At 37.3% G+C, this 22,190-nt stretch overlaps 2 protein-coding genes across 58 annotated transcripts in view; one reads left to right on the forward strand and one right to left on the reverse strand.

Annotated features, from left to right (window-relative positions):
* Positions 1-3,360, forward strand: part of NEXN (nexilin F-actin binding protein) — a 28,443-nt gene extending 25,083 nt beyond the window's left edge. For all 14 annotated transcript variants that reach the window (XM_083510682.1, XM_083510679.1, XM_083510674.1 and 11 more), the window contains 3 exons: positions 215-400; positions 1,697-2,057; positions 2,153-3,360. In XM_083510682.1, the coding sequence (XP_083366808.1) occupies positions 215-400; positions 1,697-2,057; positions 2,153-2,166 (561 nt within the window). In that variant the 3' untranslated portion in view covers positions 2,167-3,360. The remainder of the gene's footprint in view (positions 1-214; positions 401-1,696; positions 2,058-2,152) is intronic.
* A 125-nt stretch (positions 3,361-3,485) lies between these two features.
* Positions 3,486-22,190, reverse strand: part of FUBP1 (far upstream element binding protein 1) — a 31,672-nt gene continuing 12,967 nt past the window's right edge. For 4 of the 44 annotated variants that reach the window (XM_083510654.1, XM_083510664.1, XM_083510659.1 and 1 more), the window contains 17 exons: positions 21,101-21,150; positions 20,941-21,012; positions 20,626-20,683; positions 19,981-20,143; positions 19,796-19,894; positions 19,601-19,702; positions 18,792-18,894; positions 18,601-18,701; positions 17,129-17,270; positions 16,548-16,708; positions 15,871-16,022; positions 15,249-15,328; positions 14,673-14,798; positions 11,989-12,063; positions 8,240-8,385; positions 5,809-5,854; positions 3,486-4,986 (listed from right to left, as the gene is read on the reverse strand). In XM_083510654.1, coding sequence (XP_083366780.1) covers positions 4,949-4,986; positions 5,809-5,854; positions 8,240-8,385; positions 11,989-12,063; positions 14,673-14,798; positions 15,249-15,328; positions 15,871-16,022; positions 16,548-16,708; positions 17,129-17,270; positions 18,601-18,701; positions 18,792-18,894; positions 19,601-19,702; positions 19,796-19,894; positions 19,981-20,143; positions 20,626-20,683; positions 20,941-21,012; positions 21,101-21,150 — 1,714 coding nt within the window. In that variant the 3' untranslated portion in view covers positions 3,486-4,948. The other 40 variants (XM_083510660.1, XM_083510657.1, XM_083510646.1 and 37 more) reach the window with 19 other exon arrangements.

The following is a 22,190-nucleotide window of genomic DNA, read 5'->3' on the forward strand; positions in this document are numbered from 1 at the left end:
TATGGCGATACTACAGGATATGCTTTATGCCACTAGAAGAAACTTGTTTTGTTTTGCCTACAGCTTAACATCTTGTGGTAACAGACTCTATATATTCAGTTTATGGAGTAGTGAGCTTTCTGCCTGTTTTCCATATCCAGTAATAACAGCTCTCTCGCCCCGCCCTCCACTTTTTCCAAAAACTTGGTGCCATCTCATGTTTTTATTATTCCAGGAAGATGAAGTAGATGTAAAGCCAGCCACAAAATCTGAAGCTCCATTTACACACAAGATAGACATGAAGGCCCGATTTGAACAAATGGCAAAGGCAAGAGAAGAGGAGGAGCAGAGAAGAATTGAAGAACAAAAAATGCTACGCATGCAATTTGAACAGAAGGAAATTGATGCTGCATTGCAAAAGGTGATGCAGGTGGTTTTCGCATGCCCAAACTAGTTTGAGCCATTAGCAAAGTGTCAAATGAGATCAGGTATTTGCTCCGTGGTCAGGAACCCCCAAAAGTGACTGGGTTTAGTTGGGGTGGGGAAGGGAAAGTAAAACAAAGCTAAGGAAATGCCCTAATGTTGAAGAGGTGGGAAGTGGGGCTCCACCCCCACCCAGGTGCAATAAATAATTCCCAGGGAGAAACTGCATCCTTTCTCTTTTGTTAGGATAAGAGAATCCTTGCTGTGTGACATTTCCCCTACCCCAGTCCTCCTTTGGGGCTCATTCTCCTTTTCCCACAACCTTAAAATTCATGTTAGCCACCCCAAAGTAATTAACTCTTCCCTTGCAGCAGAACCCCTGCAGCCATAACTCCAACATTGGGGAGGCCTCATCCCCTCAAAACAGGAAACCATGCCTGCAAATGTGCCCATGTCTGACAGGCAATTATATACTTTTAAGGTGATCTGCATGAAAAGCCTTGGGTGCAACTGTTTACAATTTGGCAGCGTTCATCAATTCTGGAGGGGCTCCTATGCCTGCAAATTTTATCTACCACTGTGAAAATGTAAAGCGTATTCTCCTTTACAGTGAATAGAAGGAAAGCAGAGGTTTTGTTTTTAAGGGAAAAAAATTTGCTTCCCAATATGTCAATTAGAAAGAGTGCTTCGATAAGGCTGCAGCCTGTTGCTACATCCACAAGTTTAATCTTGGGAGTCAATGCACATCCCTAAAAAGTTGAGCTCTTAAAAATTGAAAGCCTATCCACGTGCTGGTTCGTTAGAGTAAGAGATGATCTATTTTCTAGCAGAAGCTCTAGGTACATGCAGTAGAACCAAGGCTTGGTTTTTTTGGCAAGCGGGCAGGGATTACTATTGCATTGTTCTACAAGGCCTAGAAAACACAAAACATTAAAGGCTAAAAAGACAATCTCCTGGTTATCCCACTGACTTGTTTTGAGACTTAGGCCTGCTTCCCTTTGCAGAACTCCATCCTTGCATTGTTTCAGTTGTCACACTAGTGTGGTTAGACTAGTGTGAGGATAGATCTTGAGAATAGCTGTACCTATAATAAAAAAAATAGAAGGGACCCAGAGGATGTTGTCCAAACCTCTGCAATGGAGGAATACGCAGGGATCAAACCTGCAATCTTTGGGAGTTATCAGTGCCACACGCTAACCAAATGAGCTATCCAAGCTGACCATACTGGTACTGTTCAATGTGCTGTATAATGTGTTTCAGCATTTGTTGTTGCAATTTATATTTCAAAATGCAGAAAAAGGAAGAGGAGGAGGAAGAGGATGGCAGCATTGTTAACGGCTCAGTCTATGAGGATGAAGAGCAGCAAGCACGATCTGGTGCTCCTTGGTTCAAAAAGCCTCTTAAAAATGTGTCTGTTGTGGATAGCGAACCAGTAAGGTTTACTGTTAAAATAACTGGAGAACCCAAGCCAGAGGTTACATGGTGGTTTGAAGGTGAAATGTTGCAGGACTGCGAGGACTATCAATATATTGAGAGAGGAGAAACCTACTGCCTTTACTTACCAGAAACTTTCCCGGAAGATGAAGGAGAATATATGTGTAAAGCAGTAAACAGCAGAGGAACAGCAGCTAGCACCTGTATTCTCACTATTGAGAGTAAGAGTTAGCATTTTTTAAAATTTCTCAGATCTTTAGTTCTTGTTCATGTCTGTTGATCTTTTCTTAACTTTCTTTTCTTTTCTCTTCTCTAGCTGATGACTATTAATATCCTACTTTTTCTGGAGCCTTCCTTCCCTAAATTTACTACATCCATCTTTCTTTCTCTCTCCTGTGGTGGGGCCAACAAGAAGTTGTCTATCATTCCTCAAATAAGATACCCAATTGCCAGATTTATCTCTTGGTTTCAGACTGAAGTTTGGCAACAGAAGTTTGGTTCATTTGACAAACAATGGCTCAATTTCCACTTGTAAACAGCACTGTGGCTGCTTGTTAATGCCACTGAATTGCTTCTGTGACAAGGAGATTCTTATCAGGAAAGCCAAGCTGTTCATATGAAACAGCTTGTCATATGATCCCATCAAGTCTTCACCATGTTAATCAAAATGCATGATTGTCTTGAATGTGATCGGCTACTTCATGTAAGGTTACCCTAAGTAGCAGATTACTTAATGTTAGTTTTCATATAGAAAATTCAGCCAAAACCATATACAAACACAGTATTAAATTAAATCAAATCCAAAGACCACTTAATTCGTACTACATAAAAATGATCTTTATTTCTTTGGTCCTGGAAGCTTTGAGAGCAAAAAGTATATTTTTTTGGTTAAACTATCAAGTAGCCAAAAATAATGTAGTGGTTTATTTAAGTTATGCCTTTGTTTAATGCAACTTTTCCTTTAATATGCTTTAATAAAATTAAACCAAGATTATATTGGCTTGAAAGCAGGATTATGTAACTAAATGTGTACACACAGTTGTATGTCATGTTCTTTGAAATAAAACATTTGCATTTGTTTTGTATTAGATGGTAGGCATTGTCCAGCATCTTGCTTGGAATATTGAACCAAATTTGTATCTTTCAGGTTGGAAGTGTTAGAATCATAGTGAATGATGTTTCAACTTACATCTCGTATTGTATAATTATTTACTGAATCATCTCACTCAGTATTTACCAGACACAATACAGAAATAGCATGGCTGTAATATCTTGTTATACATACATTTTTGCTACATGAGAAACAACCAACTAAACTCCAATATAGACTAAAATGTGTGCTGGAATGGAGAGATATGGAAGAAATTTGCATAATCTTCCATGGGATTTTGGCTTACTTTTATTGATCAGGACAACTGATTTGCATTTTATGCAGGAGATAACTGGGTCTCTTCCTTACGTTGTACCAAATGACTTATTCTGTACCTGAACTGGAAGGTTAATAAATATGTTCAGTTCCTAAAATTGAGTATGTTCTTTATTTAATACTTGCACAGCTGCAAACACTGGAAGAAACGGTAACACTTCATCTTCCACTTGAAAGCTTTAAGTACCTGCCCCTTACCCCCCAAAAACCCACAGGAGACAAATTACCCATTAGTTTACATTTATTGAGAACTTATACAAAAACATTACAATTAATGTGTATTCATGAGTACATACAGTGTCAATATTGCAAGCTCAACACAACATACTGTAAAGCATTTGATTTACCTCACGTCCAAGTTGCATGTCCCTAAGATACTTCCCATCACAGTAGCCTTTAAAAGACAATCTTCTTTTTTTTACACGGGTAGTTTCTGTAGAGAACACTATCTTAGGACGAAAATGCATCTTGCATGCATATAAGATAAAGGTTGCATAAACACAGGACTTTCATAGGGTACTACCAGTAGGAAAGGAGTAGCTACTGTCTGCATTGTGTAGGGCCGAATGTTTTGCCTTATGAACTGCTAGTACACACAACAAAAATCGAAAAGTTCTTTCTACTGCCTAGATTATGAAAAGAAAGATTTCTCAGCAGCTGATGTAATATTTTCAGAAAGGTGAATGATATAGCCTACCTAGTTACTAAAAATAACTGCAATTTACACGAATCTAAAGATCACTTTTTTAAACTAGCAAATCATATCCTATACAGCACACATACTGAAGGGTGATCTGTAAACATTGTTATTAGTTGAAATTAAGATCATCTTTCCAAACATTCATTACTCTCACTGCCTAACATTCTGTGACCGAGAAATTTGCACTTATTTTCCCCCTGCCATAGCACAAGAACCGCTCAAGGAAAACGAGGCAACTATGTATATAGAGGTTCGAACTCAATGAATGGAATGGAACCTTTTGATTCAATGCAAGGTTTCTGACAGAAATCAGACAAAACTGAATACCAAAACTACACTTGGTGCAAGAAGATGCCTGTAGGTCCACCAGCAAATTGATAATGAAAATAAAAAAATGCTTAGTATAAAGATTATCAAAGCAGATGCATAATCCCCTATGCCAACAATTTCATTCTAGTTTCTATTACATCCCTTCCCTTGAAATTTCAAGCTATGTTTATATTAAAAACTGAGCAGCGAAAACAAGCTGTTTTAAAATGGGGAAACAAAATCTAACAGAGATGAAGCTCTTCAGCACGTGTCTAGTTCTCATATAATAATGAAATCTGACATGTTGAACTACAACAAAATATGAAGTGGCTCGAGGGAATTCAAGTACAACTATTAATTTAGTTGTGAAATGCAAAACATTATCTATGCTTGACTATTCATCAAAGTGTAACTTGATAGATGGTTTGTATTATTACCACATAACAAATTATGGAACATTTATGGTCAAGCAAATAGCACTTTAAAGAATGAGAAGCGATTAAAACAGGCAAATTATACCCTACACCATTAAGTATGGGATACATTTAAAATCGGTATTGTTTTGCCAATTTTACCTTCTACATGGAGCCCTTCTATGGTCCATGCTCATCGGCTCATCATGGCCATACACTCAAAGGAATCCTCTTTATTGGAAGTAACTATCTCAGGACCTGATTTTATGAGCTATGATTTGGTGCTTGCAGCATCTTCAGCACTGTGTGTGAAAATGAAGGCAGGGTTTTTTGAATATTTTTCTTTGATGCAGAGAAAAGCAGGACTTTTGATAAAATCAAAGCATTTTATTAAGTGACAAACAAAAAACTGATGGTACTGCCTTAGCATCGTCTATCTAAACTGAAAAAAAATGCACCAGTTAAGCTATCTAAATAAGCCATATACAAAACATTTAAACTGGCAAAAATATACAGCAATTCAGCTGAAATAGCAAAGTAGGAAGGAGTTTCCTATAAAAAGGAAAGATTTGCTGAACTGTTAACATTTCACTGGTAATACATGCTTTCTACAACTATTCTGCAAAATTCAAGTCTAAATTTCCCTTCTTTATCAAATAAGCAAGCTAGGTTATGTTTTATGGTGTATAACTTAAAATCCGTTATTGCCTTGGGAATGAAACACACAGTATGCTTGAATAAGTAGTATTGGGTATAACATCCTTTGAACATTATAAAAGCATTTGTGAAGGCTGTTGAAATTCTGACCAATATTTCCTGTATCTTGAAAAAATATTTTATATTCATTTGTAACAACTCTGTTATTGAGGGAAAAATAGTAAAAGTGACTTACTCAAAAATTATTGCAGCAATCCACTTATCTTTTAAAAATAAAGATACACATTTACCCAGAAATGTAAATAATTGTTTCAGACTTTCCATTGGAATGAAACCATGAATAGCAGAATACATTTGGGGAAGATATTGGCAGATTGCTTTTGAATACACAAGCACAAAAAATTCTCACAGGGACAACATTAATAAACTGAAATATGTATTTATACACTTCCTTAGGTTGTGCTTACCTGTGCTTTTTGCAGCAGAACCTAAGGTGGAAGGTCTGGGAAGGCACTGTGAAGTATAAATAATTGCACTGTTTGCAATTAATAAAGATTTTATACTTTAAATGAATCAAAATCAACAGCCTCCATTTGGTGAATGATAAAGAATCTGGTGAATTGTTGCTCTGTTTAGTTAGTAACTACACCATTTTCGAATAAGCTACAGACTAATCATGCAAAATATTTGATCTAGAGACTTTACAGCCTACACTAAATATATTTAATAACTTCCTAGTAGTCTTTTCAAAATTTAAATCCTAACCTAAATTGGGATAAAAATAATTCCCTCCTGATTCTACAGTACAACAAAATGCATTTCTAATTATCTGTGCAGTAAAACTACTTCATTTCTGATCTCATTTTGTTCTCTTCTTGCAGCCATCCTAAGAGTATACTCCAAAACAACAAAATAGTTTTCCAAAAATAAGGCTAATAAAGGTTTAGAAATTAACATATACTTCTATCACCAAATAAATGCAGACAACTGAAGACAATACAACTTCCTCCTGACAAGCATTTCAAACTTTTGTTTTTAACAATGCACAAGTTTTTATCTGAATATATCTCATTTTTGAACCCTAATGAACAATTATTACTTAGGTAAATGACAATTTCTTTTGCTAAAGCTAAATAGCTCAAGAATACTTACCATTAAGCTCATACACATACATTTATGAACACCTAGGTTTCTGAATTAAGAAGCAATTATGATTTGCTAGAATATCAGCACTGTATTTTATTCCAACATAATATTCACACAGGTATGGCATTTGCATTATGTGGAACAGTGACAAAAAGATACTGTTGCAGTTCATCATTTTGTCATTCTGATGTACTTACAGTGCAATGCTCCTTGAAGGAACAATCAAGGATGATACACAGCACAGTCCTCCTCACCCCTACAGAGCTAGTTCTATACTGGCTGGATCAAACCTGCACTTCAACAGACAATGGCAAGACAGACTGTATTGCATGTAATCTAATAGATGCAAAAAAAGCAAACAGTGGATTTTAACAGTATACCAATTTTCAGTATGAATTAGTAAAAGTAAAAAAGTTTTATGGAGATTTTTCAAAATATAACTTAATGACTAGTCTTCAGCATTTTAAAACAGAGCTCATCTGCAAGACGTTTTTCTGTTAAGTACTCCCAGACTCCAAAAGGCATATTTCTAACACAAACACAGTTTTAGTAACTAAAATGCATATAATCCTTACTACACTGAATTCTTAAGCAAAGTGCTGCAAACCGATTGCTTAGCACATATTGCCTTTTAGAACGATTCAATAACAAGCCTGAAAAAATATACTAAAGAATTAAACCATGTATAAAAACAAATGTTAACTATAGCAGCTATATGGGTCTGAGACAGTGGTCATGGATAAAAAAGAAAATGCAACTGTTAATGCAGTAGAAGTATGTCAAGGAACATCTTCATGTACATGCAATTTTTAATCAAGTAGAAAGAGGAGGATATCAAGATGCTAAACAGCAAAATACAGTAATGAAAAAGATCCTTCTATAACTATTCTGCAAAGGGAGAATACCAATGTAAAGCTCAAACTTTCAAGGAAAAAAACCTTAATTGTGTACATGTACAGCATTACTAAGAAACCCTTGAATTCTCCGAGTACCCACATATCCAACTTACCGACACAGGAGGTTTCATATTATTTATTGTAAAGCACAAAACAGGCATTTAAAAGTGATCAAGTATACATTGAAAAAGTACATTTATATCACAAAGCATTGACCACATAATAGTTGCAAATACATTTGCTGGAATGTGTACATCTACACTAATGTACTAAAAACAAACCAATTTCCATTTCTACACAGAAATATTACCTCCTATCAGTAGTGATAGATATTTTGTACATTTTCAAAAAACACTATTTTTAAACCAAACAAAATTATGATCTTCAAGAAGGCGTCTGCATCCATACATTTAACAAAGGTTTTTTTCCCCCACATAATGAAGCAAATACTGTATTGTCCACTTCTTATTATTGGCCCTGTGCGAAGAAATACATAAGAGATACACAAAAAGTTAAAGAAAATCTTTTTTATATTGTGCTAACTCAGGAGTGAAGCCTTTAAGAAAGAAAAATTGGTTAATGTAATGGTGGTGGCTTCCTGCATGGCTTCAAAAACCCTGGGAGGAGAAATTTTTTGATCAAAAACATCGAATGTATGCAAAGAAAGACACAGAACTCCAGTTAACAGAGCATCAATCAATTTAGGGTTATCTTTTACCAGGATAAATAATGCATACTCCAGGTAAGATATCAAAGTGGGAGACATGCCAAAAAACAAAAAACACCCCACGAGATAAAGGTAAAAAATAATAATAAATCACTAAAATATCAGCCAAATAAGTCAAGATTGTTATACCTGTGGTGCTGGAGGATGTTGTGGCATTCCTTGTGGACTTGTCTGGGCATAATAAGCTGCCTGCTGTCTATAGTATTCAGCCCACGCTGCACTATAATCTGGCTGACCCGCTGGTGGGGCTCCGGCTGGAGCTGGAACTGCCTGACCTAGAACAAACATACATTACACAACTCTGGTGCCATAAAAGGGACAAAAGAAGCTCAAAATAATCTCGTTTCTAACAAACATTACCTTGCTTCTTGTAATATTCCTCCCAAGCCTTTGAATAATCTTGTGGCTGCCCTTGTTGACCTGCAAAACCCCCCACATTTTAATGTAAACACAGCTCCCAGGTACACCAAAATTACAGACAAGAATACAGTGGAAGAGTTCTTTGCTGTTTTATTTGAAGAGATAATATTAAATCTCTAATTTGTATAATATTTTCTTCTACACATTGTTCCACAGTTTAAAATAAAGATTTAAGCACTGTATGCCTACATTTGAGCTCAGCATTTGTAGAATGGCTCATAGCCCCACCTCTCAAAAGTTGACGGCAGAAGTGTGTGTGGGGAAACCTATAGCTGAGATGCCCCACTCCATATTAAGTATATTGTTACATACATAAACTATCCCACCTGATCCATGTTATTGCCCCCTCTGTGAGAACTGTATTGCTGGGGGGGGGGGGGGATGTATACCACGTATACACAATATTCTACAAAGTGGGCACACAAGAGTCACTGCCGTGTTCCTACAAGGTGAACCAGCCCTGAAGTGTATCAAACTGAGAAAGTTTGAACATTACTTCTCCCAACACTGCTTCAAAAATTAAGAACGCATTTCCTTTCAAATCATGTTTAACACACATTTAACGACACCAGATTTTTCAATTGCTGCCTATGCAGTACATAGAGGAGTCAGGCTGGTCAATTCCTAGTGACCACATGGGTTCCTTTAAATTAGCTACTGATTGTGTATGTTTTAATTAAATAATAAAAATTAGATTTCCGAAGCATATTATATATTTATACTGAATGAAGCGAGATCGTTAGTCTTAAAGTTGCAAGTGTCAGCAATTTTGAAACAGAAAAGGGTCACAATAAAAACTAAAATAAATCAAGCCTGCCCTTTATGTTTTCCCCATGCCTTCTAAGTGAGTTGGCATGTAATGGTGGGAGAAGGAACTCAAGGGATTTAGAAGCACATCCTGTCATTCCTCCAAAGAACTATCAGATATATGGAGTTAAACTTTTAGCATCACAAAGAATCCTGTGAAGTTGCTTAACCTATGAGATAGAAGTCATCTACTGAGCTTCATATATAATATCATGAGCCCCCAATTTCAGGTAATAACAACATACATATGAAATTAAAAGTTCTGTAACTGGCTCATATCTTACTTTGGAATCAGACAATTCCAACTATAAGGACATTCATACTGATAAAAATGGCTGAAGGCAAAGTACTGCTATATTGATGTGTCTTTTCCGCAAGTTGTAATTTATCAGACCAAAAAGTGGCCTCCAAGTGTCTACTGTTAATTCTATTTCTGAAATAATCAAGGCGGCCCAGATAGGATAATGTTCAGGAATCTGTTAAGTACTGAACACCTTAGGAAAATGGCAGAATAGAAATATTGAAGTAATGTTTAACATTAATGTGATATTTAAAGTATAGCATCTTGTTTCAATTTATTGATGCATGCTTTAATATCTTACTATAAACAAGATATTAACTTGAAATTAATCCATGAAAGGATTAATTCTACATAATTTTTAAATACATCACTGTATAGTCAAAGGGAGTTGAGGGGACACATGAACAAGAAATACATGCAAAAAAATAGTGCCAAGTTGTAGTAAAACTTTTGCCAAATGGAAATTGTTATACTAACAGAACAACTTGGTTGGATACTGCTCTTAGTGCACAGTAGCAAATGTATTTTTTATTTTCTGACATTTAACTTAAGGTGATATACATGGTTCCCAGATAGTTGCCCATCTAAACACCGTAACTGCTTAGCTTCAGCAAGGTGCTGACATTATTGGACGCATACTATACACTGGGACTTAAGTCTTTGAATCTGAAGCTATGCAACATTCTGGAGTGGAGGGCATAGATATTTCCTGCAGTGATGCTAATAAGTTACTTTTACAAATATGTCACAGTCACAAAATAATAGCCTTGGATAGGACTACTAGAATCTTTGAATGGATCCAAAGATTCCACTGCATCATGTAAGGCATTTTTGCTTGTCCACAGGAGTATATTACTGACTCAACCACCCTCTGTTCTCAAGAGCCATTCTAGAGAGTCTAACTACCTGAAACCAGGTTATAGGGGTGCATTACTTCTTTCAATATGCCCCTCCACCTGAGGGAAGCACTTTCTACTCAAACAGTTGGGTCTCTGGATCCAAACCTCTGTTTTGCTCTAAGAAGGTTTGAATAAATTTGTAGCAGAGTAAGCAGTAGAAAACTACAAACAAGGGAATTAATTCATACTAGAACTACTGGTAAAGTTGTAAATATTGAGAAAGCAGTACTAGGTCTTAGCAGTTTCTTAAGAGAATCATCATATGGAATTGCTGTATTTGAACTAGTCTGTAGATCATATATGCCAGGTTGATTAAAAACATTTGGAAGAACTCTAAACTCAAGAAAATGCCTACCTTTATCTGCTAACAAGGCTATTATGCCCTCAAGAGCTAATTTGGCATTCCTTGAAATCCGACTGAAAAAACTAGTCCTGCATATACTCTATTTTAAAATCTCTGCTCCACAACTCAGATTCAGTCATGCCTTTAATGAAAAACATGGCAATAGCAAGAGAAGGGCAGAATAGTCGTGACAATCACTATTCTCTTCCCCCACTCTGCCACACACACAATCAAATGAATCCAGGAGTAATGATTAACATAATTTTAATTTATGGGCACACCCAAGCACAAATACCAGAATGAGGCTGGTCTACATTAAGAGATTTAGCATCCTGTCAGACCTGCATATATTTCCTTAATTGAAAATACCTGGCTAACCTTATGTCTGAAATATATGGGATTTTTTTTGTAAATTTCTGAATTATGCTCATTAAAAACAACAACCAGGATGTGATAATTCTATAAGAATGCTTAATGTCCCTTGAAATTCCAAAAGCGCTCAAGTCTCTCTCAATCACATTTTTGTTGTTCCTGCCTCAACCTAACTCACATGGTACAGCTTCACCTTTCCTCTCTGCTCTTTGCAGGCACAGTGACACTGAATTCTGGTGTGTCCTTACATTAGCGGAGAAAGAACTACATGGGTCTTGTCATGGCACACATCTGGCATGAATGGAAATGCTGGCTCATGATAGAACTGTGAGATGGTGTCTATTAAGTGTGGCACTTTTCCATTTAGCTAGCTAGAGATATGCTCGTTACTGGCAGCGTACATCATCTGATATGATGATGGTCATTAAGTATAATGGTTGTTGTTATCAAGCACTGATAACTCCACAAGGTAGGGAAAAAGACTGTGAGATGTTTTAGGTTACAAAATCTAAGTTACTCTACACTTCATGCAAAATAGCTATCCTTGCAATTCCCTGAGAACCCACTTTTCTTGATACATAATGAAGAGGTATTCATAAGACTCCCAATTCTTAATTTCAGGAGCAACCGAGTAAATTGTCTTGCTACTTAAAAAAAGCATATGAAACAGAAAAGCTTTTTAGAGAAGTAAATAGTAAAAGCCTCCTTTTTACATCAATAAAAATGTAAAACATACCCATTTTTTTATAGTACTCTTCCCATGCCTTGGTGTAATCTACCTGCCCTGCTGGTGCTGGATTTGGCTGATCTCCTACATGAAAAGAAAGTTGAAAGAAAAAGTTTTTTGTGCCAACATGCATAGAAATACTGGCAGAGATAGTTCTGCATTTAAATTTACACACATTATGCGAAGTCAACAGCTGACAGAGACCAAAAAACCCACAAGGTCAACTGGAAGGTATCTCACAGCACAATGAGAAAAATTACATTATGGGTGAGTGACAGTCACTTATTTAGGAACTGCAGAGGAAAAGCTTTGCCATATTGAGATGCCAACACTGAAATGTAGAAGCATACAGCTGATGCAAAATACAACATACACATTTTACAAGTAGTTTAAAGCAATGATTCTGAAACTGGTATTGTTTTTACAGTCAAAGACTCAAGGCAGAGGACATACATGATGACTGTTGGTGGGCACCCCACATCAATCAATGTCCTTTCTTCAAAAGGTCAATAACAAAAAATTCCTTCCACTGATTTGTATGGAGCCTGGTTAAGAGTTGCCTCAAATAATAATAATTTATTATTTGTAATAAATTATTATTAATAAATTAATAATAATAATTTATTATTTGTACCCTGCCCATCTGGCTGGGTTTCCCCAGCCACTCCTTTGCTCTATCAAGGCTCCCTCAGATTCCAATTTGACAAAGTCTGGTCTATATACCATGATGGCCACGTGTCTCAAAATGTGTATGCATTGCAGTTTTTTTTGCAAGAGTTGTTTGATAGTTGGCTGTAGTACCAAATAAAAGCACTACAGCAGAATCTATTATGTATATTAAAAGGTTAGTATTTTGACCTATTAATGGTATCAACAAGCACACCAGTGATGAAATCTTGACAAAATTTGGGCATCCTACAGTTGTCATGCACCAAGTTGTTCAGGCCAAATTTCTACCCAAATGCACAGATTAGTATATGGTATCTGGAGCACTGGTTTCTCTTTTACTTGGTACTTCCAAGCAGGAGCTGAGTATGTACGGCTGTGTGTGACACTAGCCTTATCCTATCTCTGTATAGAAGGAAATGTGGAAGAAACAGGTGTGTGATTCACATCAATGCTCTGGCACTAAAGGAATAAGCTATGAACAGTTCCAGGCTCACGTTATTCTTCTTGCTGCTTATCCACAGAGATCCAGGAATTTCAATCCAGTTCTTGCCAACACATGATCTGCATTTGCCAAGCTTAAAGCAGCTGTCTGAATAATATGACAAACTAGAGTTTACTGCTAAATCAGGACTAGCATCCTGAACTGCAATGGTGAATAGGTGACAGCATGTCAGCCTCTGACATAATGTTTGCCACACTATCATAGTGAAAAGAATGAGGAAAAAAAGGGTAAAAGATCAAGCCCAAAGGAAACTGGATGGAGAAGGGTAGAAAGAAAAGTGACGGATATAGCAGCAATCCAGTGGTAGCCAAGACCTTGACAATGCCCTGGGCACTTTTGCTGAAGTAAGATTAAGCCATAAAAAGTGAAACTTTGGGTGGGGTGACATGTATCTTTCTGTGTACCAGTGAGTACTTCCTCTCCTCTCCTTTCCATTCCATTCCATACTTAGGAAAGAACTGAAAATAAAAGTACTGGGGTAGCTCAGTTGGTAGAGCATGAGGGCTCTTAATCTCAGTGTCATGGGTTTGTTGGGCAAAAGATACCTGCATCGCAGGGAGCTGGACTAGTTGATGCTTGTGGTCCCTTTCCAACCCTACAATTCTAAGATTTTATACAATCTATTGTAAAATTACACTTGGAATATGGTGTACAGTTCTAGTTGCTTCACTTCAAAAATGACATGGTTAGAGCTGGAATACATACAGAAAAGGGCAATCAAAATGATCAAGAAGATTATGCAACTTTCCAATGAGACAAGATTGCAACATTTGGGGCTTTTAAGTTTAGAGAAGAAGGTACAGAAAGGTGCATTCAATTATGTATGATGTGGAGAATGTAAACAATGAAAAGCTTTTCTTCCTCTCACAAAATACTAGAACTTTGGTGACATCCAAGGAAACTGAATCTTGGAAGATTCAGGACAGGAAAAACTTGAGGTAGAGATGGCCACTGACTTGGAAAACAAAGAGGATTGGACGTGATCCAGCAGGCACTTCCTAGGTTATGCTGATTCCCCTTGCAGAAGCTGGTAATCTCTAGTCTCAATGCACCAGCATGCCACATAGTGCTCAACACAATTTTCAATTCTAGTCTTAGAAATAACCAGCATTCATTTTTGCAACAAAATTTTTTTGTTATAGCATCAAATTCTCAGAATTTCAGGTGAAATTTATGAGGCAAGACTCTTTCTCTCAGATTATATGTGACTATCTGGTCAAAACAATGCCCTGGATTCAAAGTTTGAATGAACTCAAGGAAGTTCATGAAATTAAATTTTGCCACCCCTCCCTCCCACCAACTTGTGCCTCCCTGAAAAGCCTCTTCTGAGGACTGGAGATTCTTTAATGGACAATGTGGGATGGGAGAATCACTCCAAATTGAGCAGACCTTTCCCCACATTATTCAGGAGAGGTCCCTGAAGAGCTTTTTCGAAGAGTTAAACCTTACTTCAGTGAACTTCCTTAAAGTTCTTAGGATCCAAGCCTCCAAATACAATGATCTTACAAAACTGATTGGGTACCTTGTCCATTGGTCTGAGTGGCTGGTGGTGCACTAGGCGGAGCTGCAGGTGGTGGCTGTGCTTGCTGCTGATAGTAGTGAGCATAATAAGCTGCCCATGCTGCTGAATTAGGGTCTGTTGGCTTACCTAGGAAATTAAACATTACTTTAAGTTTAACATATCTTTGGTAGGCTTCCTTTATTTTCCATAGGCTATAGTTTAGTCACACAGTTCCTGTCTAATTGGCCGTATACAAACCATATTTTGGTTGAAGGCTGCAATCCTAAATGCACTTATCTTTAACACTATGGCATGCACAGGATTTTGGTTTAAGTCAAAGTAGCCCAGGTCAATTTCTTAAACTTTCAACAGTATTTAGTTTGTAGTCACGTGACTCAAATTGCAATCCTATGCAAACTTCCTTGGTAGTGAATGTCAATAAATCAGTAGGATTTGTTTCAGAGTCAACATATTTAGGAATTTAAAAAAATAATGTACCATTTTATCTCTCGTTTTAAACATGGAACTCAATGCAATCGAACACCATCTTGGCTGGACACAAGAATACATGTAGTTTTTTAAACTGTTTCTCCTTACCAGGATCTGGAGGATTCGGTGGCTGCCAGTGCGGATAAGCATTACCCCATCCTTGCGGAGCATATGGTGCTGGAGGGCCACTAAGGAGGAAGCGTATGTGCAATCATTATTAAATAGAAATGGACAGCAACAAAACACAGCAGCTGCAGCTACTTCAGACTTCTAAACAAGTCACATGATTGCCACTGGTGCTTGGAGGGGCAGAACCCCGAATTTACAGCACTTTCCACACCCAGTGCTGGAACACCCTATTTCTGGGGAAAGCTCTAATTAGCTATTTGCAGCTGCAACTACTGTAGCAAATGCATTAAAATCAATCCTGGAAATGGGTTGAAACCAAAGGGTTATGCAATAATGTTTTTGGTTACTTGGTGAATAAAAATGTTAATTTACCAGCACTTAGAAAATGTGTTATTAGGCAGCAAAAACAAGTTCTGGCCTGAATTCTACTGATGTAGCCCTGTGTTTGGGAGTGGGGATAGAGTGAAGGTGGAGAAGGGGTCTGCTCAGTTTTGTGGTTAAGTAGCTGTCAAAACAAAACAAAACCCGTCCCAGTAGCAAAAGGGTTTGTGATTTCTATTTGATACCTTTGCCAATTTATTTATAAGAGTAAGTTACTTACTGAGGTGCAGGACCAGGAGGGCCAGGTGTATAGGGAGCTGGATTGTAAGGTCCCATTGGAGCCCCAGGAGGTGGCCCAGGGGGCCCATGTGGCCCAGGGACAACACCATGAGGTCCATGTGGCACAGGTGGTCCCAAAGGATTTACTGGACCCTGAAAGCAAAGATAAATGACATGGATTACCGGTAAGTTGCTATCAACCAACTGTAAGAACAAGCTTGTTCCAATATCCAACTAATGCTCCTCTTCTCTAAATATTTCCTTTGGGGAAGGAATTCCAGCTCTCCATCCCTCCGGAAATCCTTTGCTCTAAAAAGATTCTGCAGTCACACTAACTTTTACAGAACTCACATTATTTGGTTTTCATGTAGCTTCTTGCAGTAATCAGTGGACTAAGAAGACATTCAAACTTAGAAGTACTAGCTCCTTGACTGCGAACAGTTCATGGGGTAAAAGGCAATTGTACTAGGGCAAATAGCTTGACATATTCGCTACTCAAATAGTTCTATGACATGTGAGAAAATGCATCAAGAATGCAAGGTATATTTTGTGTATTTCCCACCAAAGCTGCCAATTACTACTAGAATCATGAGGCAACTTCTGCACAACTATCATAGGAGCTGGTTTCCTCTTACTTTACATAACAATTAAAGAAATATGGTTTTCCAGAATACTTACTCCAATCTTTTCTTCTATGAGCTGCCGAGCATAGTCAATCTGCTGTGGTGTCCCCCGGATGGTAAACAACTTCATATTTGGATCTGCATTTGGTGGGGGGTTTCTTTGCAGTTCTATTCTAGCACCAGATTGCTGGCTAATGCTCTTGATAGTTTCACCACCTGAAATTTTAAGTACAAATTATTGCACTGAATTTGTTGCTAGTTCCTAAAGAAACAGAGTAGGGAAATTTTAAACAAGTCTATGCTCCCCTGAAGAAATATTATCAGTCTAAAACAGAGGAAGATATCTTGAACAGATTCACTTCAGGCTGTATTTGAATTTGTGGTGGGAACCTTTTTTTGTTCCATTGTTTTACTGGCCCTATTCAGGAGGAGGAGGAGGAGTAACAAGTCACACATTCTCTAGCTCCTCAAGGAAAAGTGACACTTCCACCATCTCAGTCCCAGTGCCTAATTAATGACAGTAAGATGTTGTCACACATCACTCAACACTGAATACAGCTACCCCATTTAGAAAATCTCAGTTTAAATGTAACAGAAGATAGAAAAGCGATCTGCCAAATAATTCGAGTTTATTACCTTTCCCAATAATTAATCCAGTTTTTCCAGTCGGGACAATGAAATTAAATTCTTGCAATCCACCAGGTGGTCCCATGTTCCAATTGCCCTGACCTCTACCTCGTCCACGACCACCAGGTCCTGGACCACCAGGATTGCCAGCCTAGATTGAGACGAATAAAACAAAACAAAATCAGAAATAATTTGAAATTACTGCAACCTAAAAGGACTAGCAATTTTCCCTCTGTCAAAATTACAAAAATACGATGCATAGTGTCTAAAAAAGAGGAACAGTATTTTTGCAGATGTTTGAGAATCTATGTTACCTTTTTCTGATCCTTCCGATACATCAAAATCAGCTGAATGAAAAGCATTTGGGCCAAGGAACCATGAGGATGGGTAAGGAAGGGATAGGGGTTTAGCTAAAATATGGCATACATTTTATGTGCACCTGGGGCAGAGATGTGAAACAAAAAGCATAGACACCATTAGCAAGTGTCTGCCCAGGGTATACTGCTTAAAATTGACATGACATGAGTATTGCTCTATATAGTGGGGTAGGAGAGCTGATATTTCACAACTGGCAACCAAAGGAGTGCATTTACCTCCATACCAAATAAATGGCATGGAATAGGGTCCACACTTAGCCCTTCTTTGACATGCTATTTTATTTTATTTTTTGTATGAGCCTCTACCTGCAATCTGAAGTAACTCAGTGCAGACATAGCTTTAGGGATACAAAAGGCACCCTGATGGACTAGACCAATGGCCCATCTTATTAAGCATCCAGGTCTCCCAAGGATCAACCAGATGCCTATGGGAAGACCGCAAGCAGGATGAGCACAACCACCTTAGTGAAAACCATGTCTTTGACAAACAACCTTACCTATCAATGTCATCTGTATTTCCCCAGAATGATAGCTTTCAGTCAACAATCTTTCTATGTACACTGCTAATCAGCAACACCCTGCTTGGCAAACACAGTGTTTGCTAACCCACACTGAGGTGAGGCTCAGCATTTATCTATCCCACTGAAAACCATCAAATGCCACAAAGCTTAGGACAAAGTTCCATTAATCCTAGAATTAAAGTGTCTCATTCCATTAGTTATACATATGAAAGCATGCCCCAGAAACTGATGAGAACTTATTTCATACCATTAAATTATTTTGCAAAATATTTTTTCCTGAATTGAGGATTTCTGTAGCCTTGCAGTAGTGAACAAGAATCACAAACAGGGACTGACAATTTGCAGAGTTGATGTTTTCTTTTAACCCAGAATGGCTATCATAGGTAGGCTAGTGGATATTTTTGGTTTCAAGGCTAGAAATTTGTTAACACAGCTATTTAAGTAACTATCACAAATACTAAAGCTCCCATTAGCCCACTTCCTTTGAAGTTGAGAAATGTATTCAAATACATTTTAAAAGAAACCCAGTAGTATTTTATAAACCACTTGATTTCATAAACATTCCTAGCAGCTATGAACCAACCTGAACACTTCGAAGAAGATCCGTAATAATTTCTGCTGCATGTTGGCATCTGTCTGGAGGTCCTGTGATTTGGGCTATTCTGTCTGGAGTTGTTCCATCATCTGGAAGAGGAATGGAATATTAAAACAATTTACTTTAAAAATTAGGAGAAAACCTCTGAATTTTATGTCATGTACATATAGGCAGTTCACCTGGTTTGAACTGTATCCTCACACCAGCATCATTCTGTATCTTTTTAATCATTTCTCCATTTCTTCCAATTACAATACCAACCGCAAATCTTGGGATTGGTACCTGAAGAAGCAAAACAAATTTTCAGCAAATGTTTCAAAGCAATCAAAAGTATTTATCTAGGTTTACGTCACTACTTTTGACACATCTCAAACATACAAGCAACCCACAATAAAGCCGCCATGAAGAGGATTAGGTTAACAAAAGGACAGAGAACAGTACGAAAATTAATAGCTGTAAACCAGGCTTCCTCAACCTCGGCCCTCCAAATGTTTTTTGGCCTACAACTCCCATGATCCCTAGCTAGCAGGACCAGTGGTAAGGGATGATGGGAATTGTAGTCTCGGAGCATCTGGAGGGCCGAGGTTGAGGAAGCCTGCTGTAAACCTTTCCAAGCTATTTTTCTAACAAAATATTTAATACAACCCATAAGTATCATAACCACTATGTTTTAGAGAAAGAGTTCAATAATTGCCAAAAAGTTCATCACTAAGTTTATAGGGGCCAAAAAATTAAATAAAAATCTGTTATTATTCTTTTTATTTATATCCTGTCCTTTCTTCTGGAAGAATCAAGGCGGCTTACAGCTAAAAAAGAAACAGCTAAAAACAGAGGGAAAAGCAATCACTAAAAAACAACAATACATTAATAGTATACACAAACATATCATTACAATAAAATAAAATATACTTTCCTGCCCTTTATTCTAATTTGAAGAAAAAGAAGTGCTCTGAAAAAGACACATTTCATAAAATGTTCTCATACTCACATCTAATCCTTCATTTCCTCCTATTCTTGAGCCATATTCATTGCGCACCTCTCTAAAACCACCTTGATCACGAATTAGGTCCAAAACCATTTCCTTGGCTTGCTAAAAGAGAATGAGGTACAATTCAGATGCAACAATCTTAAAATTAATTCATATAAAGGAACATTATTTTTTAAAATTAAAATATCATCTTACTTGAACTTTGTAAGGATCTCCTGTGATTCTAAGAGGTTTGTCTGCTCCAGTGTTCTGTGGTCCATCTTGAATCATTACCATTTTTACACCAGCTCTCTCCTATATTCAACAAAATTAACCTGTACAGATCATGCAAATTTAGTACTTTAATGCATTAGCCCACAAATTAAATTTTTTCAGCTTACCTGAAGTTGCTTTATTGTCTCTCCACCTTTTCCAATAACTAATCCTGCTTTGCTAGCTGGAATCATAATTTCCTGGACTGCATTTCCTGGACCATCCCCATGATGGAATCCTGGCGTAGGCCTTCCTTTTTCAACTATCTGATCAAGTAATCTCTTTGCAGACCTTGAAAAATATACAATTTATAATAGTGGCAAGACTGGGGGAAAACATAACTGGAACAAACAGCAGAGTCAAATGGGTGATGGCTAACTAGAAAAGCAAGTAATCTGCTTAACAGTAAATGAGAATCTGTGACTCTTTACAGTGCCCACAGCACTTCCATTTAGGAAGGAGGACAAGAAACATGTCATTGAGTATAAGCAGCATGGATGCGAAAAGAAAAAGGCAGGGCATGCAGATGATCGAAAACACAGAATATGAAGATCTGCAGAATAATGCAGATAAGAGAAAGGTAGGTTAAAATGTACTGGATATACCTGGGGGGAAACCTCAAACTATACAAGTTTAGCCATGCCTAAACAATGATCATTCTTCACCTAGGACATTAGAAAGTAATTTCTGACATAGTACACTATGCTCTTTAACATACAGAACCATCATTAAAAACACATCAGCCTATTTGAAAGTTTTAAGCGAACACTTACTGTACTGACTCTGGGGTTCCAGTTAACATGCAAGATCTTTCAGGCATGCCACCACTATCTATAAAATGGAAATAGTACAGAATTAATACTACTAAAGAAATCAGTAGCTAGCAGTTATGCATTAAAACTGAATTACATATTCAAAAGGTACTCAAAATCAATTGTCCAAAATGTATCCAAATTTTAACCCATTACTTTTTCCCAAAATAGTTTCTCCTAAAGAGTGGAAAATAATTAAAAACACTGGTTTGGTTGTAACATTATTTGCTTGTGTTCCATACTTTTCATTAATAGAACAGGAAATGAAATAGTTACCAGGTGCAATCTGTATTTTGCATCCAGATTCTTGCTGTATACGAGAAATCTGTTCTCCTCCTCTGCCAATTACTTGAAAAATGGACAAACAAACCAGAATTATTGCACGAATTGCACTCAGTATATTTTAATTACTTTATAGCAAGGTTACACTACTTACTGAATCCAACCATTCCATCAGGAACTTTGTATTCTTCTGTCATTACAGACCTGAAAAAAATAACAAAAACTATATTGCACCTTGCTTGGAATTCTCTCAATAAACTTCAGAATTATATTGTGTTATCTAGTTCCTATTAGCTTTTTTTCTTTGCCAGATTTGTAGTTTTGCAAGCCTACAAATGATAGTACTTTTATCAGTAGCCAATTATTTTAAATGAATAGGTACAATAATATCAATACTTTGCATAGATTTGAATTTCATAATCACTACATGTGATTTAAGGCAGAGGTTTGCACAAGAGGACTTCCACTTATGCAACAGGATTTTACCTTGCTCTTCTCCATCCTGCATCCCCCTACATGCCTCTAAAATTTACAGTGGTGCCCCGCAAGACGAATGCCTCGCAAGACGGAAAACTCACTAGACGAAAGGGTTTTCCGTTTTTGAGCTGCTTCGCAAGACAAATTTCCCTATGGGCTTGCTTCGCAAGACAAAAACGTCTTGCAAGTTTGTTTCCTTTTTCTTAACACGGTTAATACAATTGTGACTTGACTTTGAGGAGCAACTCATAGAACGCAGTGTACATAGTAGCCTTTTTTGAGGTTTTTAAAGACTTTGGTTATTTTTGAAGCTTTCCCCAAACTTCTTTTGCAGCCATTTGGTAAGTTAAGCTTTTAAAACTTTTTTGGGGGAGGTTGGATTTTGGGTTGGGGTGTTTGGAATTCAAGGACTTGGTGTTGGGAAGGGGTTTGCAAGAATCTGGAAGCTTGTGGTTTTTCCCCCTGCATTTTTATGATTTTCTGTGACCATTGGGCCACTCTGCTGTTTTTTTAAAAAATTCTGGATTTGAATTTCTGTGTGCTGGGTGGCTGGGGGAACAGTTGGGGAGGGGTTTGCAAGAACCTGGAAGCTTGTGGTTTTTTTTCTCTGCATTTTTATGATTTTCTGTGACCATTGGGCCACTCAGCTGTTTTTTTAAAAAAATTCTGGGTTTGAATTTTGAAATGCTCTTTACAGTATGTGTGACTTTAAAGAGCACTTAATAAACTCTTGTTGTACCAAATTTGGCTTTGTTTGGACTTTTTTT

This window comes from Podarcis liolepis (assembly GCF_965112155.1).
Source record: "Podarcis liolepis genome assembly, chromosome: 6".
Lineage (NCBI taxonomy): Eukaryota > Metazoa > Chordata > Lepidosauria > Squamata > Lacertidae > Podarcis > Podarcis liolepis.